At 38.8% G+C, this 24,417-nt stretch overlaps 1 protein-coding gene across 5 annotated transcripts in view; it reads right to left on the bottom strand.

The window, feature by feature from the left end:
* The window catches only part of HACD2 (3-hydroxyacyl-CoA dehydratase 2), a 100,351-nt gene that overhangs the window by 40,874 nt on the left and 35,060 nt on the right, over window positions 1-24,417 (bottom strand). The window contains exons 1-2 of one of the 5 annotated variants that reach the window (XM_073009774.1): window positions 23,904-23,977; window positions 18,293-18,360 (exon numbers count right to left, since the gene is read on the bottom strand). The exons of 3 other annotated variants lie outside the window; for them this stretch is intronic. In XM_073009774.1, the coding sequence (XP_072865875.1) occupies window positions 18,293-18,360; window positions 23,904-23,977 (142 nt within the window). Of the gene's footprint in view, window positions 1-18,292; window positions 18,361-18,616; window positions 19,000-23,903; window positions 23,978-24,417 lie in introns of those variants that run through there. One more of the 5 variants, XM_073009773.1, reaches the window with a different exon arrangement.

Genomic DNA, 24,417 nt, shown 5'->3' on the forward strand with positions numbered 1-24,417 from the left:
TATTTAGTGTATTTCTCACCAGCCTTCTAAGTATATTTTAAAACAGTTTAACTTCTACTGTTTATATTGTCTTTTGCTTTTCTCATTTAACATTTTAAGAATTTTCTATCTTCTCTTCTTCAAAAGATTTTAGCTTAAATCATGATATTCCTTTGAGTGAATATGTTTGTTTATTCTCCTTCTGTGGGACATTTAAATTGCCTCGAATTTCTTGATACTATAAATGAAGTAATGAAGCATTACAAATAACACTCAAAATTTGAGGCTTAGACCTTTTTTTAAAAAAAGGATTATTTCCTTGGGACATTTTCCCAGAAGTAGAAGTACTAGGTCAAATGGCATGAATGTTTTTAAGGCTCTTGAAATATATTGCCAAATTGCTTTCCAAGAAGTTTATTATCAATTTATACTTCTACCAGCAATATACAAAAGTGCCTATCTTAGCACGCCCTTGGCAGTAAATTTAAATCTTAATACGTAATGAACAAAAAGCTCATCATACTTTCTAATTGACGTAGACATCAAGATGTTTCTGGTCTTGCCTGCAGGTGCTCCTACCATCTCTATCCAGTGAACTTGCCTACTTAGACACCTTAATTTCCCCCAAATCATGTCATTCAGACCAACTCTCACTTAGTTTCTCTGTAGCATAGACAACTACTTCAACCAGTCACCCAGCAAACAGCAGTTCAGGCCCTCATGTGACAGCACAATCTGAAAATGCCTGCTCTAACGGACCAGACAAAAGGCCAAGAGCTCTATCCTTAAAATTAAGCTAAAGAACAGAAGGTCACATAGACGGGCCATTATTATCTTAGCTCTGAATAGAAATGGCATCACCAGCTTGGGCTTATCATTATCATCAGGTGAATTTCATAAGAAAATGTCAAAAAAAGGCCGGGTGTAATGGCTCATGCCTGTAATCCCAGCACTTTGGGGGCCTGAGGTGGGCGGATCACCTGAGGTCTGGGGTTTGAGACCAACCTGGCCAACATGGTGAAACTCCGTCTCTACTAAAAATACAAAAATTAGCAGGGCATGATGGCAGGCGCCTATAATCCCAGCTACTTCAGAGGCTGAGGAAGGAGATCTCTTGAACCCGGGAGGCGGAGTTTGCAGTGAGCCAAAAATGCACCACTGCACTCCAGCCTGGGTGACAGAGTAAGACTCCGTCTCAAAAAAAAAAAAAAAAAAAAAAAACACTGTCAAAAAGTATTTATATTATCTTATTTGCCATAGGAATATTATACAGTATAATGTCCACCCTATCACTCAAACCTCTCATACAGGTAGGAAATTTGTTTTAGAGCTCAATGTTAAGAAATGTTTGCTCCTTTCCAATAAGCATTATATAACTCAGTCACCCTCTTTAACTTGGTAGCCAGGAACTTTCATGCCAGATTTGAAGCATACTATACTGTGATATTTTGTGTATGAGCTACCACAAATCCTTGTAGAATGTGGAATATAGATAGACAAGACAGACTAGATTCTCTTTTTTTTTTTTTTAATTAGACAGGGTCTCACTCTGTTGCCCAGACTAGAGTACAGTGGCACAATCATAGTTCACTACGGCCTCAACCTCCTGGGCTCAAGCAATTCTCCTGCCTCAGACTCCCAAGTAGCTGGGACTACAGGCATGTGCTACCACGCCCAGCTAATTTTTGTATTTTTAGCAGAGACAGGGTTTCACCATGATGCCCAGGCTGGACTCGAACTCCTAAGCTCAAGAGATCTGCCCGCCTCAGCATCCCAAAGTGCTGGGATTACAGGCATGTGCCTGGCAGATAGATCCTCCTTCTTTCTGGCACTTCTTGCAGTCAATCCCACTGTTTTTGCATTTATATGCCATTACTTCTTATTTGAACACAATGGCATAGCATGTTAAAACCCAAATACAGACATTTTTGTTGTTGGCTATTTAAATTGGTTGTTTACAGATGACAGAGAGATTCTGGAATCTTACTAGTAAACTCTCAATGGACTAAAATTCATTCAAAAAAGATGTACTAGACATCTACTATTTGTTAATACTTGTGGAGTGCCTACTCTGTGCCAGGTACTGCTCTCCACACTGGGGATGCAAAGGGAAGACAGTGTCCCTGGTGAGCTCACAATCCCAGGCTATGACTGATATGTTTTAGCATAGTTCTCAAAAATAAGACTTTTTCCTGAAGGTGATGAGGGGTGACCAAACATTTGTAAACAGGAGGATGGCATGATTACATCTTGGTTTCAGAAAGGTATCTCTGTCAGCAGTGCAAATCTTTGGCAAGTCAAGGTTGTAACTTGAGAAATAGTTATGGGAATTTATGTTGAAAGGGCAATGAAATTTTGAAGCAAAAACACTGGCAGATAAAAGAAACATAGCGGTGTGTGTGTGTGTATGTGTGGGTGTGTGTGTGTTAAGCAAAAGCTGTATAAAGGGGATCTGGCAATTGGTTGCTTGCTTCCCGTGTGTGTGTGTGTGTGTGTGTGTGTGTGTGTTAAGCAAAAGCTGTATAAAGGGGATCTGGCAATTGGTTGCTTGCTTCCCCAGAATGAGGGTGCTCTGAGGACTCCCCAAACCACTGAGCCTTGCAAAGTTGGGCAGCACTAGAAATCCTCCCTGCCTGATGCAACCTTCAGATGGGGCAGGTTAGTGAAGTTGGGAGACTGGCTATACCTGACAAAGACCAGGTTGACAGTTGAGCACAGTCATGCACCACACAATGGCATTCTGGATAACGATATACTGCATATATAATGATGGTTCCATAAGATTATAATGGAGCTGAAAAATTTCTGTTGCCTAGTAATGTCCATTGTTAACATTATAACGCAACTCATTACTCATATGTTTCTGATGGTGCTGGTATAAACAAATCTATTGTGCTGCTAGTCATATAAAAATATAGCACATTATATAAAAATAGTCATATAAAATATAGCACAGTACATTACATACAGTACATAATACTGGATAACAATAATAAGCAACTAACTGGTTTATATATTTACTATACTATAATTTTTATTGTTACTTTAGAGTACAATCCTACTTACTTAAAAAAAAAAGTTAAGTGTAAAACAGATTTTGGTAGGTCTTTCAGGAGGTATTCCAGAAGAAGGCATTGTTACAGGAGATGGCAGCTCCATGTGTGTTATTGCCCCTGAAGACCTTCCAGTGGGACAAGATGTGGAGGCGGAAGACAGTGATAGTGATGATCCTGACCCTATGCAGACATAGGCTTGTGTGTGTGTGTGTCTTCGTTTTTAACAAAAAAGTTTTAAAGAGCAAAAAAAGAAATTAAAAATAGGAAAAAGCTTATAGAATAAGGATGTAAAGTATTTCTGTAGAGCTATACAATGTGTTTGTGTTTTAAGCTAAGAGTTTTACAAAAAGCAAAAAAGTTAAAGAAAATTAAGCTTATAAAGTAAGAAGGTTACAATAAGCTAAGGGTAATTTATTATTGAAGAAAGAAAAATATTTTTTATAAATTTAGTAGCCTAAGTGTACAGGGTTCATAAAGTCTACAGTAGAGCACAGCAATGTCCTGGCCTTCACATTCCCTCACTACTCAATGATTCATCCAGAGCAACTTCCAGTCCTACAAGCTCCATTCATGATAAGTGTCATTTTAAATCTTGTATACCATACTTTTACTGTGCCTTTTCTAGGTGTAGATACACAAATACCACAGTGCTCCAACTGCCATACAGTCCAGTAACCTGCTGTAGAGGCTTATAGCCTAGAAGCAACAAGGTAGACCATATGGCCTAGGTGTGTAGTAGGCTAACATGGCAACAAGAGAAATTAGATCACAGAATCTCCCTAACCAAATACAAAATATACTGAATCAAAAGTATTAACATTAAATCTCAACAATAGCAACAACAACAAAAATTACCAGCAGCAACCAAAAAGGAATAGGTACAACTTAATGCCATGTATTTTAAAACATGTTAGTCAGGAAAAGAAAGATTATGGCACAGTCTCTTCCCCCAAAAGTAATATTGGTGAATCAACAAAATCCTGAATGTTCATTAATGAGCCATATTTGGAGAGAAATACAAATTTCTGGCTAGAGTGTGACAGAACTGGAGGCTGAACAGCAATGGCGAAGTGGGGGAAGTGACTAACTAGGAGCCACCTCATCCATGCTGAGCCTCCCAGGCCCCACACTGAGTTGGAGACTGATACAAAATTCTCTATGGAAACCAGGGACACTTCCTTCAGGGTTGAGGAATCCTACAACAGGGCAATTAAATCTCAAACAGAAAGCAGTGCCCACATATTTAATACATAGCTCATTCATGTTGCTTAAGATTCAAGAAGTATAAAAAGATACACAGAGAAAATTCTCCCTCCCAATCCCGTCACTGCCCAGGTCCCTTTTCCACAGGTCACCGATTATTAATTCCTTGTCTAGCATTCAGAGATAACGTATATAAATCAAATATGTAGGTGAATGTATAAAGACATATTTATATACATTCTTTTTTCCATTTTTTGTATAAACGAAGCATTTTATACACGTTCTTCTATACCCTGCTTTTCTTCCTTTAAAATCTATCCTGAAGATCTTCCTATATCAATATGTAAATTTTAATGACTGAGGCTTTATAATGCTTTCATAACCATACACTCTCCTAACCTGTACCCCCATGTCCTGAAGGTGTAGAAAAATGTGTAAAACAGAAAAACTTAAATCCTTAAATTGTAGCTCAGAGGGGAAAACAACTGAATCTGAAATGCAGGCAGGAAGAATTTGGTAATACCTCTGTCAGAGCAAATAAATTTGCTGGACAGAACTGCTAACACTTCAGCAAGATGAAGAGACATGGCAACAACACAAAAGGAATACAAGAAAACAAGGAAACAAAAGGAAACTGCCCATTGCATCCAGGGGGAAAGTCAAAGATTAAGGCAACTGGAAGATATTATGGAAAACAAAGACAAACCAACATAAGGATAATTGTTATCCCCAATGTCGGGGATGTAACATGGAACAGAAACCTGAAATGAAAAAACTAAATCTGCACTGAAAGAACACACAGTTGTTCCACATAACAACTGACAGTGAATGACTAAAACTGAGAAATTGCTTGGTTACAAAAAAAATACTTCAGAGATCCAGACCAAAAAAATTACCTACAAAGTAGTAAAAACTCAGCCTGAGTTTAGACTTCTCCACAGCAACATCCAAAGTAAGAAGGCAATGAAGCAACACTATAAAGATCTGAGGCAAAGAGAGTATGTTCGAGGATATCATACCCACCCAAGAGGTCATTTCAGTATTACAATAAGGCAAAAAGTGGACATCACCAAATGTGAAAGAACTTCACATACAATGTTTATGTGACCTTGAGAAACACAAGCTGTCAGAAACTCAGCCAAATGAAATAAATCAAAATAAAGAACTCAGGAATGGAGAAGTCATAATAAAAATGCCCATGGTGGGCACTAAATCCATTCAAATACAATATTAAGACCAAACAATTATGGTAATTATGGTCATAGACTATATTATAAATGCTATGAACAATAAATTAGTAACAATTTAAAAATAGGAGAGAGGGAAGAGATACTAATTTCCTTAATAGAATTAAGAGGTATTGCCTAAATATCCTTAATAAAGAGATGTTATGTAAAATGAAAATATAGGTAAACACAATTGGAATCCAGAATTTTCATAATTTTTTTCTTAGACAAATATTTTAGTAAATAGTGTTGCCCTGCATGGCAGTCCCGGCGCTTTGGGAAGCTGATGTGAGACAATCACTTGAGTCCAGGTGTTTGAGACCAGCCTGGATAACACAGTGAGACTCCACATCTACAAAAACTTTTTTTAAAAAATAGCCGGGCGTGGTAGCGTGTGTCCGTAATCCCAGCTACTCAGGGTGAGGTGGGAGGAACGCTTGAACCCAGGAGTTTGAGGCTGCATTGAGCTATGATGGCACCAACTGCACTCCAGCCTGGATGACAGAGCGAGACCCTGCCTCAAAACAACAAATAAACACACACACACACACACACACACACACAGAGTAAAAAAAAAGTTTTAATTATTTTTGATGAACAATGTTTTTAATAAAAAATGTCTTTTTCATGATAGTATAAGCTATGTCTGTCTACCTACTGTTTCTCATGTTAATATATATGTGAAGAGAATGCTCTCTGGAATGACATTTAACTAATACTAATGAAGATTAGCTCTACTGATAGAATTTAGAATAATTTTAAACTCCACTTTGTACTTTTCCACATTGTCTAAACTTTTAAAGAACATAAATCAAATTTTCAAAATTAAAAAAAATCATTATTCTTAACAAATTAAACTTTTGGCACTAGCAAAAAGATAATTCTAAAAGTGAACCACTTCTAATCTTAAACAGGAATTTTCTTACTTTCTGCTAGAGTACAAGCTAATCTCAGGGTAACAGAAAATATTTCTGACCAAAATAGAGGATGGGATATAAAACAGGAGCTGGAGCAGATTCAAACACCATGGGACTCAGGGGAAGAGGATGGCTAGTGTTTTCAGAGGACTGACAGAGGGCAATTCTCTTTTCTTTTTTCCCAGCACATAGAAAACTGGCCATGTCTCTTGGGGTTGCAGCTCCCGACCACCCCCAGAAAGCAATATTCAATACTTTTCACATAACATTTAGGTTACTGGGTTCTGACAAAAGAAATTTGTCTTAGACTGAAGCCAATAGCAAAACTATGGTATTTATAAGTTCTGTGGATTCACCTGAAGTTGGCATTTCTGAAATATGTACAAAACTTTAAAAGGGCATTATACTTCCTTTGTGCTAAAAGGATAGTGTTACTACATATATTCATGCTTAATTGTAATGAAACAGAAATGAATATTAAAGGAGAAACATAAGAAATCAAGTATATTGATACTTCATGTGTCATCATCGGTAAGAAGTGTGAGGCTAGACTGAAATCTTTTCCATTTAAGTGACAAAACTAAGTACAGAGTGCTTCTTGAACTAGGGCATGCATACCCAAAAGATGTTAATAGTGGTGTCCAATCCAGTGACATCCTACTAGTGGTCAACTTACTCAAACTCAGCTATATGAACTCAACCAAAACAAAATGAATGGAAAAATAACTTAGTGTGGGCAACTGCACTCAGCATTTTACAATGTGAATATGTGCACCAGAATGAATGGTGGTCTTAGCTCCCTGGCCTCTCAGCATGATGATTGTGATGTTACTGTTCTTTACACTACCTTTGGATAATGTAGTTTCAATACAACATAGTTCTTTAATGAGAGCCAATTATATCATATGGCATTCAAATGAAGGAAGAATGAACACTTTCAACTGGAGAACAAAGCAGCTGTGCTAGACTTACTAGGAGCCAATACTAAGTTGCACTGTGATGTATGAGTAATTTAAATTTAAGGAATTTTTTCACAGGAATTTTACCCCTACATAAGCAATTCTACTTCAGAAGATATACCCATTGGATATATATCATTATATCTTCATGGAATATTGATTTTCCCTGAAAACTTTGGGGGAAATCCATTTTTACATTAAATAGATAAAAGGGGACCCAAAGGTGTTTCATTTATGGCAGGCTACCTTGCCTTTACTCTCAAAACCTTCTGGGGTGAAACTATATTCCCCATTGGTATTTAGAAAACTTGGGAAGAAAAGCTGAAAGGGCACTATAATACATAATAAAAAACACACATGGGGCCGGGCTCAGTGGTTCACGCCTGTAATCCCAGCACTTTGGGAGGCCGAGGCAGGCAGATCACTTGAGGTCAGGAGTTTCAGACAAGCCTGGCCAACATGGTGAAACCTCATTTCCACTAAAAATACAAAAATTAGCTAGGTGTGGTGGTGTGTGCCTATAGTCCCAGTTACTCAGGAGGCTGGGGCACAAGAATCACCTGAACCCAGGAGGACAAGGTTGCAGTGAGCCGAGATCGCGCCACTGCACTCCAGCCTGGGTGACAGAGCGAAACTCGGTCTCAAAGAAAAACAAAATTAAAAAAAGTATGGTAGAAGTTAGGCTCAGGGAAAATAATGGTAGAAACAATAACTTAAAATCATGAGAGAAATTAATACCTAAACAAATGCAGAGAGGGCCTGTGCACTTGTTCAAGGTAGACCACAAACTTGGTTCTGAACTCCTTTACAACCAATACAATGAGAGAAAATAATCCAGTTGTACAATTCATAGTGTCCATGAAAGAAAGAAAACCTGGGCTGGAGGCGGTGGCTCATGCCTGTAATCCCAACACTTCAGGAGGATCACTTGAGTTCGGAGTTCGAGACCAGCCTGGGCAACATGGCGAGACCTTGTCTCTACTTAAAAAAAAAAAAAAAAGACAGGCATACTGGTGCATACCTGTAATCCCAGCTACTCAGGAGGCTGAGATGGGAGGATCACTGAGCCGAGTCTGAGGCTACAGTGAGCCATGATTATGCCACTGCACTCCAGCCTGGGGGACAGAGACCCTGTCAAAGAAAAGAAAGGAAAAAAATCCCGGTGCTTGTTTTTTTTGAGCCGTGTTCCTATATATTAACGAATTTGCTGTACTGGCTTCTAGTTCACTAGATGTTCTTTATTCATTTTCTCTTCTATTTCCTCCATTTCAGATGGCCAACTGTCCATATACCCACACTAGCATCTTACTCATCCACTTATTGAGGTTCTTACAGTTAAAAAATAATAAATTGGTTTCAAGAGAGGGCCCAGAGACCTCTTAAGGGAATGACTTTTTTTGAAAGCTTTCTCAAAATTCAGAGCCTCCTCACTTGCTTATTTACTTTTGAGGTCTCCACTCTGAAAGTCTAACCTCTGAATGAGAGCAAAACATAGACATGAAATAAATGACACATATTTCCTTTCTGAAGATAACTTAAAAGGGTGTCACATTTTGAAAAAGATGAAAATGTGAAGGTAGCAGATGTCATTCTCCGAGAGGACACAGTGAGTCAGTTATAAGTCAATCAAATCTCTGTATTACAGTTAGCATTCCAATAGTAAATTCCCATCCTATTATTTTTATTGTTTATAGAATACCAAGTGTTTTAGACCAGATTAATTACAGCCTCGAAATATGAATGGTTCATATGTATTTCACCAGCAAGACCACATCATAGACAGTTTTTTATTTTTTTTTAATTAGTCAAACTGTCAGGGCCAAACAAAACTGAACTTTTAAAAAACAGTTGAACTATTATATATATCATCAATTTTTGCTAACTTATACTAATAATCCTTAAGTACCTTGAATGCTGAATTAAAAAAAAACACTTTACTAGTATTTCTATTACTGTTTCAATATACTCAATACAAAATTGATATTGTATAATTCAATACAAAATTAGTATTTCAAATACTGTTTCAATATAGTTTTGAAATTTTTTTTATGCAAAGCTTTTCAAAAAGCTAAACCCAGCGGGGCACAATGGCTCATGTCTGTAATCTCAGCACTTTGGGAGGCTGAGATGGGTGGATCACCTGAGGTTAGGAGTTTGAGACCAGCCTGGCCAACATGATGAAACCCCATCTCTGCTAAAAATACAAAAATTAGCCAGGTGTGGAGGTAGGCACCTGTAATCCCAGCTACTCAGGAGGCAGAGGCAGGAGAATCGCTTGAGCCCGAGAGGCAGATGTTGCAGTGAGCCAAGATTGCGCCACTGCACTCCAGCCTGGGCGACAGAGTGAGACTCTGTTGAAAAAAAAAAAAAAAAGCTAAACCCAATCCAATAGCCACTTTCTTGAAATAACACAAGATCTAATAAACAACAAGGTTGAGAGAGTAAGTCATAAGTCATTCTCTCTTGACTCTACTAAACCAGGGATCACAGGATTTCACTTAAGCAAACCAAGAAATATACTCCTATTGGTAATGCTCCTTCTTCAGAGTTCTAACATACTGTGTGGGCAGGGAAAGAAGACTGGAGATAATAGTTAACTGTACTAGAAGGTTGTGAAAAAAAGGTATCCATGGGAAAGATTCTCTATGTAAGAGAGCAAGGAACTGCTGGGGTTATTTAAATATGGTGCTTTTTTACTAAGAAAATGTTGGCTGTCAGAGTTGGAAAGGATCCAAGCGATCAAGTTCAATTCAACACGTGATAGATGTGAGGTTGGGAGAAGGTAAAGTGACTTGCCAAGCTTATATAGATAGTTCAATACAACAAATGGGTATTTACGTTTAACATTTGGTGGTCACTCCCTAAGAAGGTAAATCAATGGTCTTTATATGAATAGGACAAAATCAAATATTTGCAACTGATGTTTGAAATGTTCACAATGTAAAATGCTTGCAACCAATATGACAACAGATTAACATTTAAAGTATACAAAGAATACAAATTGTTTTTATCTTTAAAAAAATCAAGATGCTAATAGGCAAATGAGCAAAGGACATAGACACTACACACAAAAATGGCCAGAATAAACAAACATATGGAATTACATTCAACTCCACAATTAGGAATAAAGCAAATCAAAGAAACTATTAGATTTTTCTATGAGTAACTTAGTAAATATTGAAAAAGAATCATAATACCCAAATGCTGGTATTATATTGAAACAACCATACTCACATTTTGCAAATGGGCACAATCCTTTGGGAATTGAAACTGGTAACATTATTTAAGAGTTAAAAGAATATTCATATGTTTTGAATTAGTCATTACACATAAAGATGTATGCTAAAGGCATAAACCAAAGACTAAAACATCTATCTATCAACAGAGATGCTAAGGCCATAAGCCAAAGACTAAAGAATGTATATATCGACACAGACATTGGTTGAAAAATTATTTCTAATATTTTAAAAATGAGAACAAACTGTTCTTCACCAAGAGAGACATGATAATACACCTCATTATTAGGTATTTTGCAGTAATTTAGAAGTATTAGTGAATACAAGATGAGCCAAACCATTCTGTCATGCCAGAAAGCAGAAAATTATTAAAGATCACTGGGGTCCTTTCAAAAAAGACTCAGAAGAGAATCTGAAGATGCTCCAACTGGCCAAGAATGGGCTAATGTGAGCATCAGAAAGAATCGTTAAAATGGATGGAATCACATCAAATATGTTAAAATCTGAGAGATTATGATGACAAAATAATAAAATGAAAACCTTCACTGTCCCTTTGACTCACTCTGATTCTTGTTGTTTGGGGGGAAGGTGTGTGTATGTGTCAGTATTAGTGGCTGCCTGTGTTGGGAATATTACATTCCAGGTTCTGTATGAACAGAGGGCTGTATAAAGCAACAGGACACCAGCTCTGTTTTAAATTACAGACCAATGTAAAACGAATTTAAACTGGATTTTCCCCCCTCAAAATGGAAACAGTTATTTTCTTTTAGAGTTAATGAAGTATTGGTAGCTGAAGCCAATTTGACAACCAACGGATGAGAGATATTGCTGTCTGATTTCAAACTAAACCCTGAACTTTTTTCTGAAAAAACAATAAAACACATTTTACATGGAAAAAGAAACCCTACACACTTTCAGCAGTCTTCTTTAGAGGATTCTGGGAAACCAACACATTATCCCGAAAACTGGTAAATCAAGGGAAAGAATCAAAGTAAAAAAAAAAAAAAAAAAAAAAAGGAATATTACTATATCACAAGAAATGAGGACAAACTGTTACCTCTGGGGAAGGGCACTGGATGGCTAGGGCACTGGGGCGGGAGACTCACTTTCCACTGCATACCTTTTTATAGCTTTTGCATTTTATACCATGTGAATGAATTGCTTATTGAAAAAATAAACTCATTTAAAGTGTCACTATAAAGGATCACGTAACAAAATGGAAAAACAATTATATTAAAGGAAAAAAACTGTCAGAATCCAAATGATAGCCATTCGAATTATAACAATGTAGACACTGGATATGCATACAGACCAGGTCTAAAAGGAAACACAGAAAAATAAAAATTATTGACCAGAATTGCAGAATATAGGGGCATTTTTTCTTTTTATTAAAAAGAATTCCATTGCTATATTTATAATTTATTTGTCTAACAAGTAATGTTAAAGTGGTATTTAAATAGAAAAATACAGTCTTTTTCCCTTTCTGTCATCCATACTTTTAGGAAAGCTTGGCTTTTTCAATCTTGAGTCCATAATCAAGGCACCAAGAACTGTTTGGGGGTAACAACTCTGGGTGTAGGCAAAAGATCCAAGAAAGATAAAAGAAAGGGCCTCTTGAGGGCTGTTCACACAGATGTTAAAAGTACAAATGACTTTGCCCAGCTCTGCTTTCCCATCCCTGTACTAATATGGGGGTGGTGGCAGTGGTGGCGTTCCCCGAGTAGGAGGCCTGCAGAACATGGAAAGAGCCTGTCGACAGCACATAAAAGACACACACTGAAAACACTGCTTGCAGGAGGAGTGAAGCTTGTCAAAGTACTGCAGAGGCTGGGAAAGTAAAGAGAAGAGAAAGAGCAATTATAGCCCGCACCTAACAATTCCTCAGCTAAATTTAACTGGAGAGGTGGAATATATCTGCAGCTTGAAAGCGATAGGCAAATGAATTTTCAGGTACAAGAAGACCCAACCCACACAGAACATTAAATGGTCATTGTAAAAAAAGATATTTTTTCATATCAATCATCTCCAATTATTCTGATATTTCCATTGTCATGCCCCAAAATAAATAAATGGCCTCAAGAAGGAATAAGGAAATCCTAGGCTCAGAGCAAAAGCTTTTATTTCTTGTTAGAAGCTAAATCAAAATAAATAAGAATTTATCAATGTCAGGTTTTTTTCAGAAATGCTACTTTAAAAATTTCCAGCTCTAAATAATGGAAATAAAATGTAAACTTTTATTTACTTTTTGAAGGTTTAAATTGAATTATTTATCTAAAGTTTTCCAAATTTTTATGTCAAGAGATATATCTCAGCCAATATACTAATTCATACTAAACTATGTTCACAAATAATTCCAAATACAATTTCTAAATTTCAAATGCCATTTTTTTTTTTATGCACAGAAATGTATTTCAAGATGGTAACAGAGGTAGAAGGAATGCTTGAGCTCAGGAGTTTGAGACCAGCCTGGGGAACATGGCAAACCCTGTCTCTACAAAAAATACAAAAATTAGCAGCGTGTGGTGGTGCACGCTTGTGGTCCCAGCTACTCGGGAGGCTTCTGTGGGAGGATTGCTTGAGCCCAGGAGGTCGAAGCTGTAGTAAGCAAGACGCTGCCTCAAAAAAAAAAAAAAAGATGGTAACAATATAATTATTTCTGGGTAATAGGATCAAGGGTGTTTTTTATCTTCTTCTTCAGTACTTTGGTACTAGTTGATTTTCTTTTTTTTTTTTAAACAATGTGTATGTGTTACTTTATATTAGAAAGAAAGTCTTTTGGCCAGGCGCAGTGGCTCACGCCTGTAATCCCAGCACTTTGGGAGGCCAAGGCCGGCGGATCACTTGAGGTCAGGAGTTCGAGACTGGCCTGGCCAACATGGCGAAACCCCATATCTACTAAAAATACAAAAATTAGCTGTGCATGGTGGCACAAGCCTATAATCCCAGCTACTCAGGAGGCTGAGGTAGGAGAATTGCTTGAACCCAGGAGGTAGAGGTTGCAGTGAGCCAAGATCATGCCACTTGCACTCCGGCATGGGCAACAGAGCAAGACTCAGTCTCAATAAAAATAAATAAATAAATAAATAGAAATAAAGTCTTTTTACTTTTAACAAAAAGAGCACAACTTGATTTAATAGCCACCATATTGCCAATTCTACTAAAAATAAAAATGGGTACAATTTCCACTGAAACAACATACAACAATCATTTTCATACACAACTAATTTATAATCATTTTACCAAAAATATATATAATAAAAATATCTTTTTTTTTTTTTGAGACAGTCTCCCTTTGTCCCTCCTCCTGGAGTGCAGTGGTGCGATCTTAGCTCACTGCAACCTCCACTTCCTAAGTTCAAGTGATTCTCCTGCCTCAGTCTCCCAAGTAGTTGGGATTACAGGTGCACACCGCCATGCCCAGCTAACTTTTGTATTTTAGTAGAGACGGGGTTTCACCATGTTGCCCAGGCTGGTCTCAAACTCCTGACCTCAAGCAATCTGCATGCCTCAGCCTCCCAAAGTGCTGGGATTACAGGCATGAACCACCGTGCCTGGCTCAGATATAATTAAAAAATCTAAATGGAAACAGCTTTTGGGAGAGTTTATTTATTCAATACTCCTCATTACTAATGAGGACTTCGATGGGAGGAAAACATGATCACGTACAAGGTCATTACGAGATTTATGACCACATATATTACCTAGGGGTAAACTACTCTGTGTTTTTGCTTCTGGATTCCAACACTAAAGATATAGAGTCGATTCATTACTTACACTGAGTACTGTACTATCACTATGTGCTACTGCCAAGTGGATGGACTCATGGATTGCTCTATCGGCTCGGGACTTGAGCAACCATCCAAACCCTTGTGGCAGACAATACCAGTTGCTTACCCACTATACAATGTCCCTTTCTGCCTCACTAACAGAACACTGATCTCATTTGGGTTAGCAATGTACCCTGCTAAAACACTAGCTTTCTTGGGATGCCTTGCAACTTGAGGAAGCCACCTAGCACAGTTCTGACCGAGGAAACATAAACCAAGTTTCTGGAAAGCCTTGTACTTTCTGCTTGGAATGTAAACATGACATCATATTATCTCATCATAGATGTCTTATAACTATGAGACTACAAGTACAAAGACAGAAGTCCCACACTAAGGATAGTAGAGCAGAAAGACAGACTTCTTGTTATATAGGGAAATTAAATCCCTATTTGATTAAAGCCACAGTAGTCAGAATTCTGGTATGCATAACCAAATGCAATCCTACTTATCCTTTTATTGTTGAGAAAATGAACTTAATATCTGAAGAGAATCTCGGTGGACTTAAGAAGTCAAACCATCACAGAGTGCAGGACAAGGCAACACTTTTAAAAGAAGCTATTTCAAGTACACTTTCCAGTCATGGAAACTAATGACATCAATAAGAAAAAATACGGTGGAAATTTGGTGTAATAATTTTTTTCTGGTAAAAAATCTTCTGAATCATCTATAAAACAGAGTTCATAAGAAAATTCACTAGTATATTATGTCCAAAAATTTTAAAAATCTGCTTTCTCTTACAATTTTGACATGTGGTATTCATGAACATCTTTTAAAAACATCTTTCTAGAGCCAAGAATGTGGCAACTCAATGCCAGGTCAAGATCTACCAGATATAAATGCAGTACTTAATGAACGTACTTAACTATTATAAATAGTCGATTGCCCTTTAATAAATAATTTTCCTTTAAAAGTGTTGGAATTGTGATTACTGCCTTCCTCCACACAGATTATTTTAAGGAAAAATTTCCCACCCATAAGCATTATACTCTAACCAACTAAGCAAATCAGTCCCAGATCTAAGATGAAATGTTATGTGAATAAACTCTAAAGAGCTAGGAAATATGTATTTCCCTTGATTCTTCACAGTAGATAAAGTACTATGAAGAATTACTTTGCTTTGAATTCCAAGCAAGTTTCATAAATATTTATGGACTGAAAGTATGACTGAACCTGGAGAACACTGAACACAGCTCACAGGTCCCAGGGCAGGTTCCTGTCAAGTTTAGGAGGAAGCCCTTTCCAAGTGGGAGTTCTGGAAGGGAAAGGGATATTCCTTACCATGTATCAACAAGAAGCTAAGAGCCCTCGCATGCTGTACCACTACAAGTGGAGTCTGCACTGAGAGTCATCAGCTCACTTGGCTCCTACCACGGACAACCTACTAGGATGACCAGAGCCTGTATGAGGTGGGATATGTTAGACCAAGCATTACGTCAGATTACACAGAAATAAAGGGAGAAACAAACTGGCCTATATTGCTGTTCAAATGACAATAACAATACTAAAAGTTGACATCTATTAAGAGCATTCTATGCATCAGGCCCAGATCTACATCCTTTACTTATATTAATTAATTTACTTCTCACACACTTCTGTGAGATAGGTGCCAGTTTCCTCAATGCATACATGAGGGAACTGAGGTCCAGAGAAGGCAACTCACTTACTAAAGCACACAGTAAGCAAGTGGAAGAACCAGAATCAAAGCCAGGCAGTCTGGCTTCAGAACCATGCTCTTAACTACTAAGCAGAACCACCTTCAACCTAGGAAGAAAAAAATCAGGAAAAATAAGTCTGTGGTGGGGTGCTAACCATACGTCCATGAACTCTTTGATAGTCCTCCCTTCACAAGGCAGAGCCTAATTCTTCTCCGCTAGGGCGTGATGTGGGCTTAGTAACTTGCTTCTAACAAATAGAAAACAAGCCGAAGTAATGGTATGTGACTTAAGAGACTGGATCATAAAAGGCACTGCAGCTTCCTCCTTGACCTCTCTTAGGTCTCTTCTCTTCCTTGAGGGAAACCAGCTGCTATGTCACGAGGGACACTCTAGCACGTCGTGAGGAGCCAGGACCCCCTGTCAACAGCCATCCCCCAGTTCTAGTCCACTCTGCAGATGACTACAGTCCTAGCCAACACTTTGACTGCAACTGCATGAGAGATGGGGCCAGAACTACTCAACTAAACCCTTCCCAAATTCCTGACCCACAGAAACTGAGAGATTGGAAACATTTTGTTTTAAGCAACTAAGTTGTAAGATATGTTTTAATGTATCAATAGAAAACTACTACTACTCCTCTCCAAAAATAGATTACTACAGGCAGAACCTTTTATCAAAGCCAGACTTCCTTTTTTTTCTTTTTGAGATGGGTCTCGTTGTGTCACTTAGGCTAAAGTAAAATGGTACAGTCACAGCTCACTGCAGCCTCCACTTCCTGGACTCAAGCAATCCTCCTGACTCAGCCTCTCTGAGCAGCTGGAACCATAGGTGTGGGTCACCACACCTGGCTAAATTCTTTGATTTTTTGCATATATAGGGCCTCACTATGTTGCCCAGGCTGGTCTTGAACTCCTGGGCTCAAGTGATCCTCCAGCTTTGGCCTCTCAAAGTGCTGGGGTTACAGGCATGAGCTACCATGCCCAGCCCAAAATTTTCAATATCAAATCATATTTAGATAAGCTATAAGTTGTGTAATTACTTAATGATCTCATATGTTTGTTCACTCTCTGGAAGCAATACCATTTTGACCATTGCAGAAGGGTGGAACAACATATCCTTTATGTCCCTTCAAAAGCATTATGAATAGAACTAATTAATATCTGAAATTCTACCCTACTTACTTTATGAAAATTAAACAAGGAGTATATTAAGGTTAAAAGATTATTCCTACCTTAAATTGTCACATACTCATTTTTTTAAGTCAATAAAAAAACAATATATTCCACCTCCAAAAATCTATAAGAACAAGCTGTCTATTCAAGGTGCTAATCTGCCATTATTTATAGACCTTGACTCCTTTCTGAGCAGCCGTCATTAACAGAACAATTTAGGAGTTCAAAATACTCTTTACTGAACTCAGCTGCCTCCTGAAGTTATTAGTCATACTTCTCAAGGCTACAGTGTGATAAGTGATAAAGATGAACCGCATCTCAAGAAGGCTGTGAAGAAAAGCCACCGTGAAAAGCACCAAGATCAGGGCTGGGAGCGGTGGCTCATGTCTGTAATCCCAGTACTTTGGAAAGTCAAGGCAGGCACATTTCTTGAGCTCAGGAGTTCGAGACAAGTCTGGGCAACATAACGAAACCCCGCCTCTACCAAAAATACAAACATTAGCTGGGCGTGGTGGCATGCACTGGTGGTCACATCTGCTCAGGAGGCTGAGGTGGGAAGATTGCTTGAACCTGGGAAGTTGAGGCTGCAGTGAGCTGTGATCACACCACTGCACTCAAACCTAGGTGACAGAGCAAGACCCTGTCTCCAAAAACAACAACAGCAGCAACAAAAATACCACAAAGATCAGCTGCTGCTTGCACACTGACATACCTCCAAAGCCCTCCTTCCTGATCATTCAGGTATCTTTGATCAGGTTTGAGGATTTCTGGGGGTCTGCTCCAAAATTATAACTGTAGTCTTCAAGGCACCCCAGAGCTGTCATTGGGAATCCAGGTATGCTCAGAGGACGAATACGGGCCTACCTCTTGGTGTAGAAGGGAAAGAGAAAACAGTAAGTTGGATTTTAGTTTAGAAGTATTTCAGGCTGTAATCCCAACACTTTGGGAGGCTGACGCAGGAGAATTAATTGAGGCCAGGAGTTCCAGACCAGCCTGGGCAACATAGTGAGACCCTATTTCTATTAAAAAAAAAAAAAAAAAAGTATTTGATACTTTGCTTACCCCATTCTCCCATGCCCCAGGCTTTACAAATGGCCAGACTCAAGCTGTCCCATCCAAACTCAAATCCCCTAAAGGAAAAAGAACAGGAACAAGATCAAGATTGGTATCTGGGCAGTGAGGACTCAGGAGAGTGTGAACAGGGAATGAGAAGGAACCACTAGAGAAGCAAGAGGAAAAAGAGAAATGGAGAAAATGAGCAACAAGGAAGTGGCTAGAAAAATACAGAGAAAGAAAAGGCAAGAGGGAAGAGAAAAGGGGGAGATTTAAAGTAGGGGATGAAGGCAAAAGAGGTTTTGTTTTTTGTTTTAAAGAATAGAAACACACAGATTCCGGGGGGCGGAGCAGGATGGCCGAATAGGAACAGCTCCAGTCTCCAACTCCCAGCGCGAGCGACACAGAAGACCGGTGATTTCTGCATTTTCAACTGAGCCTCTGCTGCTGACACCCAGGCAAACAGGGTCTGGAGTGGACCTCAAGCAATCTCCAACAGACCTACAGCTGAGGGTCCTGACTGTTAGAAGGAAAACTATCAAACAGGAAGGACACCTACACCAAAACCCCATCAGTACGTCACCATCATCATCAAAGACCAGAGGCAGATAAAACCACAAAGATGGGGAAAAAGCAGGGCAGAAAAGCTGGAAATTCAAAAAATAAGAGCGCATCTCCCCCGGCAAAGGAGCGCAGCTCATCGCCAGCAACGGATCAAAGCTTGACGGAGAATGACTTTGACAAGATGAGAGAAGAAGGCTTCAGTCCATCAAATCTCTCAGAGCTAAAGGAGGAATTACGTACCCAGCGCAAAGAAACTAAAAATCTTGAAAAAAAAGTGGAAGAATTGATGGCTAGAGTAATTAATGCAGAGAAGGTCATAAACGAAATGAAAGAGATGAAAACCATGACACGAGAAATTCGTGACAAATGCACAAGCTTCAGTAACCGACTTGATCAACTGGAAGAAAGAATGTCAGCGATTGAGGATCAAATGAACGAAATGAAGCGAGAAGAGAAACCAAAAGAAAAAAGAAGAAAAAGAAATGAACAAAGCCTGCAAGAAGTATGGGATTATGTAAAAAGACCAAATCTACGTCTGATTGGGGTGCCTGAAAGTGAGGGGGAAAATGGAACCAAGTTGGAAAACACTCCTCAGGATATCATCCAGGAGAACTTCCCCAACCTAGTAGGGCAGGCCAACATTCAAATCCAGGAAATACAGAGAACGCCACAAAGATACTCCTCGAGAAGAGCAACTCCAAGGCACATAATTGCCAGATTCACCAAAGTTGAAATGAAGGAAAAAATCTTAAGGGCAGCCAGAGAGAAAGGTCGGGTTACCCACAAAGGGAAGCCCATCAGATTAACAGCAGATCTCTCGGCAGAAACTCTACAAGCCAGAAGAGAGTGGGGGCCAATATTCAACATTCTTAAAGAAAAGAATTTTCAACCCAGAATTTCATATCCAGCCAAACTAAGTTTCATAAGTGAAGGAGAAATAAAATCCTTTACAGATAAGCAAATGCTTAGAGATTTTGTCACCACTAGGCCTGCCTTACAAGAGACCCTGAAGGAAGCACTAAACATGGAAAGGAACAACCGGTACCAGCCATTGCAAAAACATGCCAAAATGTAAAGACCATTTAGGCTAGGAAGAAACTGCATCAACTAATGAGCAAAATAACCAGTTAATATCATAATGGCAGGATCAAGTTCACATATAACAATATTAACCTTAAATGTAAATGGACTAAATGCTCCAATTAAAAGACACAGACTGGCAAACTGGATAAAGAGTCAAGACCCATCAGTCTGCTGTATTCAGGAGACCCATCTCACATGCAGAGACATACATAGGCTCAAAATAAAGGGATGGAGGAAGATTTACCAAGCAAATGGAGAACAAAAAAAAGCAGGGGTTGCAATACTAGTCTCTGATAAAACAGACTTTAAACCATCAAAGATCAAAAGAGACAAAGAAGGCCATTACATAATGGTAAAGGGATCAATTCAACAGGAAGAGCTAACTATCCTAAATATATATGCACCCAATACAGGAGCACCCAGATTCATAAAGCAAGTCCTTAGAGACTTACAAAGAGACTTAGACTCCCATACAATAATAATGGGAGACTTCAACACTCCACTGTCAACATTAGACAGATCAATGAGACAGAAAGTTAACAAGGATATCCAGGAATTGAACTCATCTCTGCAGCAAGCAGACCTAATAGACATCTACAGAACTCTCCACCCCAAATCAACAGAATATACATTCTTCTCAGCACCACATCGCACTTACTCCAAAATTGACCACATAATTGGAAGTAAAGCACTCCTCAGCAAATGTACAAGAACAGAAATTATAACAAACTGTCTCTCAGACCACAGTGCAATCAAACTAGAACTCAGGACTAAGAAACTCAATCAAAACCGCTCAACTACATGGAAACTGAACAACCTGCTCCTGAATGACTACTGGGTACATAACGAAACAAAGGCAGAAATAAAGATGTTCTTTGAAACCAATGAGAACAAAGATACAACATACCAGAATCTCTGGGACACATTTAAAGCAGTGTGTAGAGGGAAATTTATAGCACTAAATGCCCACAAGAGAAAGCAGGAAAGATCTAAAATTGACACTCTAACATCACAATTAAAAGAACTAGAGAAGCAAGAGCAAACGCATTCAAAAGCTAGCAGAAGGCAAGAAATAACTAAGATCAGAGCAGAACTGAAGGAGATAGAGACACAAAAAACCCTCCAAAAAATCAATGAATCCAGGAGTTGGTTTTTTGAAAAGATCAACAAAATTGACAGACCACTAGCAAGACTAATAAAGAAGAAAAGAGAGAAGAATCAAATAGACGCAATAAAAAATGATAAAGGGGCTATCACCACCGACCCCACAGAAATACAAACTACCATCAGAGAATACTATAAACACCTCTATGCAAATAAACTAGAAAATCTAGAAGAAATGGATAATTTCCTGGACACTTACACTCTTCCAAGACTAAACCAGGAAGAAGTTGAATCCCTGAATAGACCAATAGCAGGCTCTGAAATTGAGGCAATAATTAATAGCCTACCAACCAAAAAAAGTCCAGGACCAGATGGATTCACAGCTGAATCCTACCAGAGGTACAAGGAGGAGCTGGTACCATTCCTTCTGAAACTATTCCAATCAATAGAAAAAGAGGGAATCCTCCCTAACTCATTTTATGAGGCCAACATCATCCTGATACCAAAGCCTGGCAGAGACACAACAAAAAAAGAGAATTTTAGACCAATATCTCTGATGAACATCGATGCAAAAATCCTCAATAAAATACTGGCAAACCGGATTCAACAGCACATCAAAAAGCTTATCCACCATGATCAAGTGGGCTTCATCCCTGGGATGCAAGGCTGGTTCAACATTCGCAAATCAATAAACATAATCCAGCATATAAACAGAACCAAAGACAAGAACCACATGATTATCTCAATAGATGCAGAAAAGGCTTTTGACAAAATTCAACAGCCCTTCATGCTAAAAACGCTCAATAAATTCGGTATTGATGGAACGTATCTCAAAATAATAAGGGCTATTTATGACAAACCCACAGCCAATATCATACTGAATAGGCAAAAACTGGAAAAATTCCCTTTGAAAACTGGCACAAGACAGGGATGCCCTCTCACCACTCCTATTCAACATAGTGTTGGAAGTTCTGGCTAGGGCAATCAGGCAAGAGAAAGAAATCAAGGGGACTCAGTTAGGAAAAGAAGAAGTCAAATTGTCCCTGTTTGCAGATGACATGATTGTATATTTAGAAAATCCCATTGTCTCAGCCCAAAATCTCCTTAAGCTGATAAGCAACTTCAGCAAAGTCTCAGGATACAAAATTAATGTGCAAAAATCACAAGCATTCATATACACCAGTAACAGACAGAGAGCCAAATCATGAATGAACTTCCATTCACAATTGCTTCAAAGAGAATAAAATACCTAGGAATCCAACTTACAAGGGATGTAAAGGACCTCTTCAAGGAGAACTACAAACCACTGCTCAGTGAAATAAAAGAGGACACAAACAAATGGAAGAATATACCATGCTCATGGATAGGAAGAATCAATATCGTGAAAATGGCCATACTGCCCAAGGTTATTTATAGATTCAATGCCATCCCCATCAAGCTACCAACGAGTTTCTTCACAGAAGTGGAAAAAACTGCTTTAAAGTTCATATGGAACCAAAAAAGAGCCCACATCTCCAAGACAACCCTAAGTCAAAAGAACAAAGCTGGAGGCATCACGCTACCTGACTTCAAACTATACTACAAGGCTACAGTAACCAAAACAGCATGGTACTGGTACCAAAACAGAGATATAGACCAATGGAACAGAACAGAGTCCTCAGAAATCATACCACACATCTACAGCCATCTGATCTTTGACAAACCTGAGAGAAACAAGAAATGGGGAAAGGATTCCCTATTTAATAAATGGTGCTGGGAAAATTGGCTAGCCATAAGTAGAAAGCTGAAACTGGATCCTTTCCTTACTCCTTACACGAAAATTAATTCAAGATGGATTAGAGACTTAAATGTTAGACCTAATACCATAAAAACCCTAGAGGAAAACCTAGGTAGTACCATTCAGGACATAGGCATGGGCAAAGACTTCACGTCTAAAACACCAAAAGCAACGGCAGCAAAAGCCAAAATTGACAAATGGGATCTCATTAAACTAAAGAGCTTCTGCACAGCAAAAGAAACTACCATCAGAGTGAACAGGCAACCTACAGAATGGGAGAAAATTTTTGCAATCTACTCATCTGACAAAGGGCTAATATCCAGAACCTACAAAGAACTCCAACAAATTTACAAGAAAAAAACAAACAACCCCATCAAAAAGTGGGCAAAGGATATGAACAGACATTTCTCAAAAGAAGACATTCATACAGCCAACAGACACATGAAAAAATGCTCATCATCACTGGCCATCAGAGAAATGCAAATCAAAACCACAATGAGATACCATCTCACACCAGTTAGAATGGCGATCATTCAAAAGTCAGGAAACAACAGGTGCTGGAAAGGATGTGGAGAAATAGGAACACTTTTACACTGTTGGTGGGATTGTAAACTAGTTCAACCATTATGGAAAACAGTATGGCGATTCCTCAAGGATCTAGAACTAGACGTACCATATGACCCAGCCATCCCATTACTGGGTATATACCCAAAGGATTATAAATCATGCTGCTATAAAGACACATGCACACGTATGTTTATTGCGGCACCATTCACAATAGCAAAGACTTGGAATCAACCCAAATGTCCATCAGTGACAGACTGGATTAAGAAAATGTGGCACACATACACCATGGAATACTATGCAGCCATAAAAAAGGATGAGTTTGTGTCCTTTGTAGGGACATGGATGCAGCTGGAAACCATCATTCTTAGCAAACTATCACAAGAACAGAAAACCAAACACCGCATGTTCTCACTCATAGGTGGGAACTGAACAATGAGATCACTTGGACTTGGGAAGGGGAACATCACACACTGGGGCCTATCATGGGGAGGGGGTAGGGGGGAGGGATTGCATTGGGAGTTATACCTGATGTAAATGACGAGTTGATGGGTGCTGACGAGTTGATGGGTGCAGCACAGCAACATGGCACAAGTATACATATGTAACAAACCTGCACGTTATGCACATGTACCCTAGAACTTAAAGTATAAAAAAAAAAAAAAAAAAAAAGAATAGAAACACAAAGTGACAGAGAAATGATATTCCCTGAAAGGAAAAGAGATAGACAGAGAAGCAGAGGGCAAATGGTGAAGAAGACAAAGGCTGACGCCCTAGGTTCCTGATTAGGAATGAGGTGGAAACTGGTAGTGCAACTAGCAGATCCAGAGTACAGAGAAGAGCAGGTCAGGGAACAATGATGAGGTGGCTTATGCACATGCTGAGTCTGCGGTGTCTGCAGAGGAACCATGTGGAGATGTCCAGGTGGGCAGTTGGGACAGAGATGCAGGAGAAGGATGTGGCCCAGAAGTGGCATGTGGGAGCCACTGAAGCCGTGGGAAGGTACAGTGGGACCACACAGGGAGACTGCAGAGGGGAAGAG

This window comes from Chlorocebus sabaeus, chromosome 22, assembly GCF_047675955.1.
Source record: "Chlorocebus sabaeus isolate Y175 chromosome 22, mChlSab1.0.hap1, whole genome shotgun sequence".
NCBI classification, from domain to species: domain Eukaryota; kingdom Metazoa; phylum Chordata; class Mammalia; order Primates; family Cercopithecidae; genus Chlorocebus; species Chlorocebus sabaeus.